Raw genomic sequence first — 11,067 nt, forward strand, 5'->3', positions numbered from 1 at the left:
ATTAAGGCGGTTTTAAAGAACCGCCATATTATCGAGTCATTATGGCAATTTTTCCTACTGCCTTAGATGGTTTTATATATTTTGGCGGTTCTGATGATTATGGCGATTTTGAACCGCCGTTTTCACGCACATATAAAAAGAGAAAAATTGCAATCCCTGGCTCATTCAACGCCGTTCTTCCTTTTAGCTAGGGCTTCTATCCTCTCTGAACATACAACACTCTCATTTCCTCAGTGTAAAGAAGCTCTCCGACAACGCCTTCTTCCTTCTAGGGCTTCTCCTCTCTCCGCCGGTTACGATCTCTCCAGGTACCTCTCCTTCTCAAGTTAAACTGAAACCGAAACCGAAATGCTGTTTTCGTACATAGAGAAGCCGAAATCGAAACTGATGCTATTTTATTTTGTTTTTTCTTTTGTGCTGTGGAGACGAAGATTCCGGCGAGAGGCAAGGCTCTGGTGGCTACTGACCTCAGCATTTCGATTCCAGAAGGCACCGATTCCTTTGTTTTTGTTTGGGTTAGGATTTCAAAATTGCTTTTGGTGCTGATTTTTGGGGTTTCTGTTTCTCTGCAGCTCTGTTAGGGATTTTTGGGTCTTCCGTTGAAGCATTGGATTGACGTTGGTGCGGGGGTGATTGACGACGATCTCAGGTCCTCTTTCGCTTACTTCTATTAAGGTGTTTCTCTCTCTCTCTCTCTGAACTCAGATCTTCTATTGCTTACTTCTATTAAGGTGTTTCTTTGATCTCCGATCTCAGATCTCAGATCTCAGAAAAACCTTGGAATAGAAGAAAAACCTTGCCATCGATGTGTTGTTAACTGGGATTAGACTCTTGCTTGCCGGTTGCGGCCTTGCCTTCAGTTACAGGGCAAGCAAGCAACTTGTGTGGATCACGCTCATGCAACACATGAAATTTAGCTAGTTTATTGAGTTTGAATTTTAAAAATGTTTGGCTAGTCGCTAGTGTGGAATTAACCGTGACTTTTACAAGTTGGACTGTGAGAGTTGTTTCTACCAGATTCCAAAAAATAGGACAGCTTTTTATTTTGCAAGTATACGTATTTTGATAAGCCATGGTTTTGTCTCTGCATTTGCTGCCTTCTACTCATACAAAACTTTATTTCCTCATAAGGTTTTTTTAAAATTAGTTCTTATGTTTTAGGTTAGATTTCTAAAGAATAAAATTCTTTCTTTTATCTAGAATTTTTAATTTTTTTAAATTTGAATTTATGTTTATTTGAGTTATTCTTATCTTCTTTGTTAATTTGATAATTTTGAATTTTGGTTTTATTTACTTGCATTGAGTTTTGTTTATATACCAAATATTTGATGAAATGCGTTTAGTTTATATAGAGTAATTTTTTTTGTCTTGATTTGAGGATAGGATATATCTAGGGAAGTCTTGAATCACATAATTGATCTTAACTAATTGTAATTGAGGTGGTTGAATCAATTGAATTGATATAGCTCTATCTGATTTTTTATAATACCAGTGGACGATGGGTTAGAACCTTGTTAATTGTGTTGAAAAACTTTAATAAACTTACTGTTGATTATTTTCAGTGACTTATTAGGACAACTTCATCTCAATTGTACGTTTATTGATAAGATTGAGTTTAATTGAATTTGCTAGATTAACATAACTCTATCCAACTTTCTATAATACTAATAGACGGTGGGGTAAGACCTTTTTAATCCAGTTGATGAAAAACTCCAATAGACTTATCATTGATTTTTTCGATTGACTTATTAAAATGATTTATTCTCTCGTTGATATAGTTAATTATACAGAGAGCTCACTGAACTTTTATTCATTATTATTGATTGATGTTTGTGTGCCTTGTAAGGCTGACATCTCATTATTCAAACTATTAGTTTATCCGCCTCTTTTGCCTAGTTAAATAGTTACTTTATTTAGCATATAATAATTATCTATAGTAGTAGAACTACAATTACAACCAAGTTGCTTGCATGTTCAATGGCTCAAATTGATTAATCATTTCAAAAAATGTTAGGAGATAATAGTTTTAGTGTAAAATAGAAGATAATTAGCTAATATTAATTCAAATGTAAAGTAAAAACAAAGAAAAAGTATTAGTCTAGTCATCCAAAATTTTTTTATGTGACTTACTCTTTTGTCCTTTTGCTATTACTTCTATTAATACGTGGACTGTGGTTCTGGAAAATGAAAACTTGGTAAGAGTTAGAGCAAAATTGATTATGGATGGTCGTGGTTTATATGTAAAAGAAGATTTTTTCTTTGAGAAAAAATTCACCACTTTTTTGTTATTTTGATGTGTGTATTGGACACTGGTTGAGCTGTTTCTTTGATTTTGGACTTGCTTCTTAGGCACTTAGAACCATTTTGTTTTGCAGTTTGGGAACTAGTTTATGAGGCAATAACTAAACTATGTTTGCTTTGTTTTGCTTACTTCTATTTAGTTCTCTTTATTTCTCAAGCAAAAGGAAGCAACTCAAATAGTGTAGAGGTGTTATTCAAGTTGTGTGTGTTTTTTCTTCTGAAGTTGATATGTTTTGCTACTCAATTTTGTCATGAGTTATTGAAATATGAGTGATTATGTTGCAGTTTGTGTAGTATGTTGCAGTTTATGTTATCCAACTATATTTAACTCAATTTTGTAGAATTCTGCACTCAAGATTCATATCTTCTTCATTATTAGATAACTTTCTTCTTCATATATTATTCAAAATTTGCACGAAAAGTTGCACCATTTGGAACACAACATGACATGTTACAGATGAGTGATGACTTCACAAATTTAAGAAAAAAAATTATTTTCTTTCCTATTATGAATTCATGATTGATGTAATTAATGTGTCCATGGAGTCTCGTTCTGAAGTTTGTAAAATATTTATGTTCTTTGAAAAAGCATTATTGTTTATTATTCTGCATATATAAGAGGAAGAGCTTAACAAAAGTGTTATGTTTCTATAGTGTTAGACTGTTAGTGTTATTTTTGTAAATGGCAAAAAAGAAAATAGACTGAACTAAACATGAAAATTATGATTTAAATTGTAGACCATATTTTATGAAGTTTTTCCTTGGCATATGAGTTATATAACTGATTAATTATTTGACACAATGTGTCTAATACTGAATGTTTGTACATAAAGTGATTCAATATTAATGCTGCTATATTAATTAAATATTACTTAATATGTGATAGATTTAATTTATTCACAAATAAAACTTATAGCTAATTAAATAATTAAAGGCAACCATTTTGTTAGAATAATAACCTCTAACCAAGGGAATCTAATTCATAATTAAACAATGATTAAATGCATATGCTAATTTGACTTTATGAACATCTAGTAATGTTAAGAAGTCAAAAGCTGTTGTATGTGGTCCATATATCTAACCATAATCTATGAAATGGCATGTGCAATTGCAACTTCAGTTTGAAGAAACTGTGTCGCGGCACAAGCCGCAAAACAAATGAAAAAAAAGGATAAATAGTACCTGTGAGTTGTGATAAATAGTTCATATCTTCTTCATTATTAGGTAACTTTGTCATCACTCGACTTTTTCCTCTGCACTCAACTTTTCTGTTTGTTCTATTTTTCATTTTTTTGCAGGAGGACTTTGATGAATTCAGCGATGTTGATGAACTATACAGCTCATTGCCTTTAGATAAGGTGGAGACTCTTGAAGATCTTGTTACAATCCCCCCTGGCCTATCTAAGGTCACTTCCCTACCCCTCCTGCTCTCACTTCCCAGTTTTGGTAATTACTTACTCCCTTCCTTTTCCCTTTCACTTTCTATCCATTCATTCTTCTAATTATATGTGTGTTCAGAATAAAATTCAAGCAATGTTATATCTAATACTGATTAAACACCCTTAGTCATAAAAAGGTTATTAGTCTTTATATAAATTATTCTAAATATTTTTTTCTGTTATTTTTAAAACTTAGAAAAAGAAAATTTTAGTTAGTTAGTTAATATAATACGAGTTTTATACAAATTTTTTTTATAAATTATAATTTTTTTGTCTCTTGCTATCTTGTAGAAAAAAATTAATTTGCATATATACCACTACTTGAGAAGGAAAAGTTCACAAAGCCATTGTTACAGCCACAAAATTATCATTTGGAAGAGGTAATTACAATTTTTTTATAATTTCTTTTAAAATACTATTTAAGTATTTGTTTGATATCTAATTTGTACATACAAGAATTTCTTTTTATAGAGTGCCTGCTGATATATACTAGTTAGTTGCCTAGTTAATATGAGAGAGAGAGAGAAATTTTTAATGAATAGATTTTTTAAAATTTCTATTTGTAGTCCCTCTTAGTAATGTCAATCGATAAGTCATGGATTGAAAAACCACGAAACACGCATGAGTATAAAGATGGTCTAAACAAGTTTTTGGATTTCGCTTTTGAGCATCGATCTCTCGGGGGTCATCAGATTAAATGCCCTTGTCCGGTGTGTGGTTTTGGCAAGTGACAAACAAGAGAGAAAGTTTTTGAACATTTAATAGTCAAGCCATTTCCAGAAAACTACAAAGTTTGGTATTGGCATGGTGAAGAAGCAGTTGGAGTTGGGTCACAAGCTCATCAAACTAGTCATATTGTACAAGATGATTTGACATCTCAATATCCAATGGTAACAATGCTCAATGACGCGTTTGGAGTTACTGGACCTGACTTGAATGAAGATGGATATGGAGATGAAGACAACATAGAAGATGGAGATGAAGATGAAGACAATATAGAAGATGGAGATGGAGACAATGCAGAAAATGTAAAATTTTACAAGTTGTTGGAAGATGGTAGTGAACAATTGTATGAAGGGTGCACAAAGTATTCAAAACTGTCTTTCTTGATTAGTCTATATCACATAAAGTGCTTATACAGAATAAGCGACAAAGCATGACCGAAATTCTCAAGTTAATAAAAGATGCTTTTGGAAATGCGAAGATTTCAAATACATTCTATGAGGCGAAGAAAACCATAAACAAACTAGGGCTTAATTATACCAAGATACCTGCTTGCCCTAATGACTGCATGTTATATTGGGGGGAGGATGAAGATTTGCAAGAATGCAAAAGATGCAAGACATCTAAATGGAGCGATGCTAAAAAGAAGAAACCGGCAAAGATCTTGCGATACTTTCCACTAAAACCGAGACTTCAACGATTATTCATGTGTTCTAAGACTGCTCAATCAATGCGATGGCATGCTTCGGCAGAAAAGAAAGATTCGAAGATGAGGCATCCGTGGGATTCTGAAGCTTGGAAGACATTTGATTTACTTCATGATAGGTTTGACGAAGATCCTCGAAATGTACGTCTTGGTCTTGCAGCGGATGGATTCAACCCCTTTGGAGCTATGCGCACAAACTATAGCGTTTGGCCAGTGGTGCTTATTCCATACAATCGACCTCCATGGGAGTGCATGAAGCCAGCATCACTAATCTTGTCAATGATTATTCCCGGAGAGAAAATGCCGGGGAACAACATAGACATATACTTACAACCTCTTATCAAAGAGTTAAAAGAGTTGTGGCATGATGGTGTTCAAACATTAGATAGGTTCAAGAATGAAATGTTTACATTGCGAGCAGCATTAATGTGGACAATTAGTGATTTTCTAGGCCTTGGTAACTTATCTGGGTGGAACGTACACAGTAAATATGCTTGTCCCACATGTAACTTCAACACTGATTCATATAGATTAAAGCATGGTGGAAAATGGTGTTTTTTGGGGCATCGCCGTTTCTTAGAAAGGGGTCATAAGTTTAAGCTAAGTCGTTGGTATGTGAAATTGTTACTCAGGTTGTGAATTGTTGTTCGAAATTGATTCCCTGGCAATGGCACCAAAAATGGATGCACAGAACCATAGTCTAAACATATCTTCACAACTTCGCATAACTAACCAGCAAGTGCACTGGGTCGTCCAAGTAATACCTTACGTGAGTAAGGGTCGAATCCCACGGAGATTGTTGGTATGAAGCAAGCTATGGTCACCTTGTAGGATTCTCTTGAATGCCGCCATCATTCTAGCTTACACCACGAAGATTCTGATTAAGAGATCTAAGAGACACTCATTCAATCTAAGGTAGAACGGAGGTGGTTGTCAGGCACGCGTTCATAGGGAATGATGATGATTGTCACGTTCATCACATTCAGGTTGAAGTGCGAATGAATATCTTAGAAGCGAACTAAGATGAATTGAATAGAAAACAATAGTACTTTGCATTAATCTTTGAGGAACAGCAGAGCTTCACACCTTAATCTATGGAGTGTAGAAACTCTACCGTTAAAAATACATAAGTGAAAGGTCCAGGCATGGCTGAATGGCCAGCTCCCATGATCTAAGAACTAAGCGTCCAAAGATGTCTAATACAATAGTAAAAAGTCCTATTTATAAGAAACTAGCTACTAGGGTTTATAGAAGTAAGTAATTGATGCATAAATCCACTCCCGGGGCCCACTTGGTATGTGCTTGGGCTGAGCTTGAATGTTACACGTGCAGAGGCTCTTTCTGGAGTTGAACGCTAGGTTGTAACGTATTTCTGGCGTTCAACTCTGGTTTGTGACTTGTTTCTGGTGTTTAACTCCAGACAACAGCATAGAACTGGCGTTCAACACCCTTTTACGTCATATAAACTCGGCCAAAGTATAGACTATTATACATTTCTGGAAAGCCCTGGATGTCTTCTTTCCAACGCAATTCGAAGCGCGCCATTTTAAGTTTTGTAGCTCCAGAAAATCCACTTTGAGTACAGGGAGGTCAGAATCCAACAGCATTAGCAGTCCTTCTTCAACCTCTGAATCTGATTTTTGCTCAAGTCCCTCAATTTCAGCCAGAAAATACCTGAAATCACAGAAAAACACACAAACTCATAGTAAAGTCCAGAAATGTGAATTTAACATAAAAACTAATGAAAACATCCCTAAAAGTAACTAGATTCTACTAAAAACATACTAAAAATAATGCCAAAAAGTGTATAAATTATCCGCTCATCACAACACCAAACTTAAATTGTTGCTTATCCCCAAGTAACTGAAAATCAAATAGGATAAAAAGAAGAGAATATACTATAAATTCCAAACTATCAATGAAACATAGCTCCAATTAAATGAGCGGGACTTATAGCTTTTTACCTCTTGAATAGTTTTGGCATCTCACTTTATCCATTGAGGTTCAGAATGATTGGCATCTATAGGAACTCAGAGTTCAGATAGTGTTTTCCTGACAGGTGCTTGCTGGATAGTTGTAATTTAGCTTCTCTTAATTTTCTCTTCAGAGTCCTTTCAGGTTCTGGATCTGCTTCAATAAGAATGTTCTTGTCCTTGCTCCTGCTCATATGACAAAGAAGAGGGCACAGAAAAATAATAATAATAGGGATCCTTTTTACCACAGTATAGAGGTCCCTGTGTGAGTAGAAGAATAAATAAATAGAAGGAGATGAGAGAGAAGGGGAATTTTCGAAAACAATTTTTGAAAAAGGGTTAGTGATTTTCGAAAATGGTTTTTGAAAAAGGTTAGTAATTTTTTGAAAATTAAAAATTAAAAATTAAAATAATTGGTTAAATAAAAAAAAGAAATTTTTGAAAAAGAGAGAAGATATTTTCGAAAATTAGAGAGAGAGTTAGTTAGTTAGGTAGTTTTGAAAAAGATAAGAAACAAACATAAAGTTAGTTAGTTAGTTGAAACAAATTTTGAAAAGATAAGAAGTTAAGAAGTTAGAAAATATATTTTAAAATCAAATTTTGAAAAAGATATGATTTTGAAAAATATATTTTGAAAAGATATGATTGGAATTAGTTTTGGAAAAGATTTGATTTTTAAAATCACAATTAATGACTTGATTCACAAGAAATCACAAGATATGATTCTAGAACTTAAAGTTTGAATCTTTCTTAACAAGCAAGTAACAAACTTGAATTTTTTGAATCAAAACATTAATTGTTATTGTTATTTTCAAAAATTTGATATAAAAATAAGAAAAAGATTTTTGAAAAATATTTTTGGAATTTTCGAAAATAACTAAGGAATTTGAAAAAAAAGATTTGATTTTTGAAAAAGATTGTGAAAAAGATAAGGTTTTTAAATTGAAAATTTGATTTGACTCATAAGAAACAACTTGATTTTTAAAAATTTTTGAAAAAGTCAACTCAATTTTCGAATTTGATGAGAGAAAAAGGGGAAGATATTTTTTTTTATTTTTGAATTTTTAATGATGAGAGAGAAAAATTAAAACATCATTTTCATGTTTTTCTCTTTTATTTTATTTTTTTGAATCAAAACAAGGAATGCATGCAAGAACACTATGAATATCAAGATGAACACCAAGAACACTATGAAGATCATGATGAACATCAAGAACATATTTTTGAAAATTTTTATATGCAAAGAAAACATGCAAGACACCAAACTTGGAAATCTTTAATGCTTAGGCACTAAGAATTCAAGAATGCATATGAGAAACACCATACAACACAAAACAAAAAATCATCAAGATCAAACAAGAAGACTTACCAAGAACAACTTGAAGATCATGAAGAACACTATGAATGCATGAATTTTTTTCGAAAAATGCAAGATGAACATGCAATTGACACCAAACTTATAACATGACTCAAGACTCAAACAAGAAACACACAAAAAAGATTTTATTTTTATTTTTATGATTTCCAAATGTGTTTGTATTTTTTCGAAAATTATTTGAAAAACAAAAATAAGGATTCCAAAATTTTTTTATATGAATTCCAGGAATCTTATGCTCTAAAGCTCCAATCAAAGGGTCAGGCATGGCTTAATAGCCAGCCAAGCTTTAGTATGTAAATCAGGAACAGCAGCAGGTGGATTAGCAACAACTAGCTTGCTCTTGATAATAAATTGGAAGCCTCAGTCTAAATGAATTTAGACATGGCTTTACAACCAGCCAGGCTTCACATGCTTCATGAAACACTAGAATTCATTCTTAAAAATTCTGAAGAAAAATATATTTTTGAAAACATTTTTTTTTTAAATTTTTTTTCGAAAACAAAGGAGAAATTTTTGAAAGATTTTTTAAAAAATTTTTGAAAATAAAACAAAAAGAAAATTACCCAATCTGAGCATCAAGATGAACCGTCAGTTGTCCAAACTCGAACAATCCCCGGCAACGGCGCCAAAAACTTGGTATGTGAAATTGTTACTCAGGTTGTGAATTGTTGTTCGAAATTGATTCCCTGGCAATGGCACCAAAAACGGATGCACCGAACCATGGTCTAAACATATCTTCACAACTTCGCATAACTAACCAGCAAGTGCACTGGGTCGTCCAAGTAATACCTTACGTGAGTAAGGGTCGAATCCCACGGAGATTGTTGGTATGAAGCAAGCTATGGTCACCTTGTAAATCTCAGTCAGGCGGATATAAAATAGTAATGGGGTTTTCGAAATTTAATAATAAAAGAAGGATAGAAATACTTATGTAAATCATTGGTGAGAATTTCAGATAAGCGTATGGAGATGCATTCGTTCCTCTGAACCTCTGCTTTCCTGCTGTCTTCATCCAATCAGTCTTACTCCTTTCCATGGCTGGCTTTATGCAAGGGCATCACCGTTGTCAGTGGCTACATCCCATCCTCTTGTGAAAATGGTCCAAGATGCCCTGTCACGGCACGACTAATCATCTGAGGTTCCCGATCATGCTGGAATAGGATTCACCCTCCTTTTACGTCTGTCACTACGCCCAGCAATCGTGAGTTTGAAGCTCGTCACAGTTATTCAATCATTGAATCCTACTCGGAATACCACAGACAAGGTTTAGACTTTTCGGATTCTCTTGAATGCCGCCATCATTCTAGCTTACACCACGAAGATTCCGATTAAGAGATCTAAGAGACACTCATTCAATCTAAGGTAGAACGGAAGTGGTTGTCAGGCACGCGTTCATAGGGAATGATGATGATTGTCACGTTCATCACATTCAGGTTGAAGTGCGAATGAATATCTTAGAAGAAAGCCCTGGATGTCTACTTTCCATCGCAATTGGAAGTGCACCATTTTGAGTTCTGTAGCTCCTGAAAATCTACTTTGAGTGCAGGGAGGTCAGAATCCAACAGCATCAGCAGTCCTTCTTCAACCTCTGAATCTGATTTTTGCTCAACTACCTCAATTTCAGCCAGAAAATACCTGAAATCACAGAAAAACACACAAACTCATAGTAAAGTCCAGAAATGTGAATTTAACATAAAAACTAATGAAAACATCCCTAAAAGTAACTAGATTCTACTAAAAACATACTAAAAACAATGCCAAAAAGCGTATAAATTATCCGCTCATCAGTCGTGCAAAATTTAATGGAAAAATTGAGTTGAGGGATCCCCCAGCAGTACTAACAGGGTCAGAAATATTGGAACAACTTGAAGGCATCAATGTTTCATTTGGGAAGGAACTACAGGCAAGTAAAGGTAAGAGGACTCGACGAAAAGTTGTTGAAGAAGATGATGAATCGGGGATGTGGAGGAAGAAAAGCATATTTTTTGATCTTCCTTATTGGGAGTCTAACTTATTGCGCCACAATCTAGATGTCATGCACATTGAAAAGAATGTTTGCGACAATGTGTTATACACTTTGCTCAATAAGACTGGAAGGTCAAAGGATAATCTCAAAGCTCGTAAGGATCTCAAAGAAATGGGTATAAGGAAAGATTTATGGCCAGATGAAAATGGGAGATATCATCAATCTTTGTTCACAATGTCAAATTCCATGAAAGATGTATTCTTGCATACTATAAAGAATATTAGAGTACCAGATGGTCTCTCGAGTAATATTTCACGGTGTGTTAATCTGAAGCAAAGAAAGCTCTCTGGATTGAAGAGCCATGATTGCCACATCCTTATGCAGCAACTATTACCCATTGCCATACGTAATGTGCTACCAGATAAAGTTACTGCAGTGCTAATAGAGTTGTCTTCATTCTTTCAACAGTTGTGCTCTAAAAGCTTAAGTCTTACAGAACTTGAGAAGCTCCAACCTTGAATAATCCTTACCCTTTGTCATTTAGAAATGTTGTTCCCTCCTTCTTTCTTTACAATCATGGT

The 11,067-nt window shown here is 34.1% G+C and overlaps 1 protein-coding gene across 6 annotated transcripts; it reads left to right on the forward strand.

Moving 5' to 3' along the window:
• Window positions 33–5,829, forward strand: LOC107640529 (deoxyuridine 5'-triphosphate nucleotidohydrolase-like). 6 transcript variants are annotated; one of them, XM_021123610.1, is made up of 5 exons: window positions 60–308; window positions 573–675; window positions 3,600–3,747; window positions 4,032–4,120; window positions 4,307–5,829. In XM_021123610.1, exon 5 carries the CDS (start codon window positions 4,897–4,899, stop codon window positions 5,806–5,808), a length of 912 nt encoding a protein of 303 aa, XP_020979269.1. In that variant the 5' UTR covers window positions 60–308; window positions 573–675; window positions 3,600–3,747; window positions 4,032–4,120; window positions 4,307–4,896; the 3' UTR covers window positions 5,809–5,829. The 6 variants fall into 6 exon arrangements, 5 of the variants coding, with proteins under 5 accessions (XP_020979269.1, XP_020979270.1, XP_016199530.2 ...); XM_021123611.1 differs by having other exon boundaries at window positions 573–649; XM_021123613.1 differs by lacking the exons at window positions 60–308; window positions 573–675 and adding an exon at window positions 3,405–3,485.

Source organism: Arachis ipaensis, chromosome B05 (genome assembly GCF_000816755.2).
Source record: "Arachis ipaensis cultivar K30076 chromosome B05, Araip1.1, whole genome shotgun sequence".
Classification (NCBI taxonomy): Eukaryota; Viridiplantae; Streptophyta; class Magnoliopsida; order Fabales; family Fabaceae; genus Arachis; species Arachis ipaensis.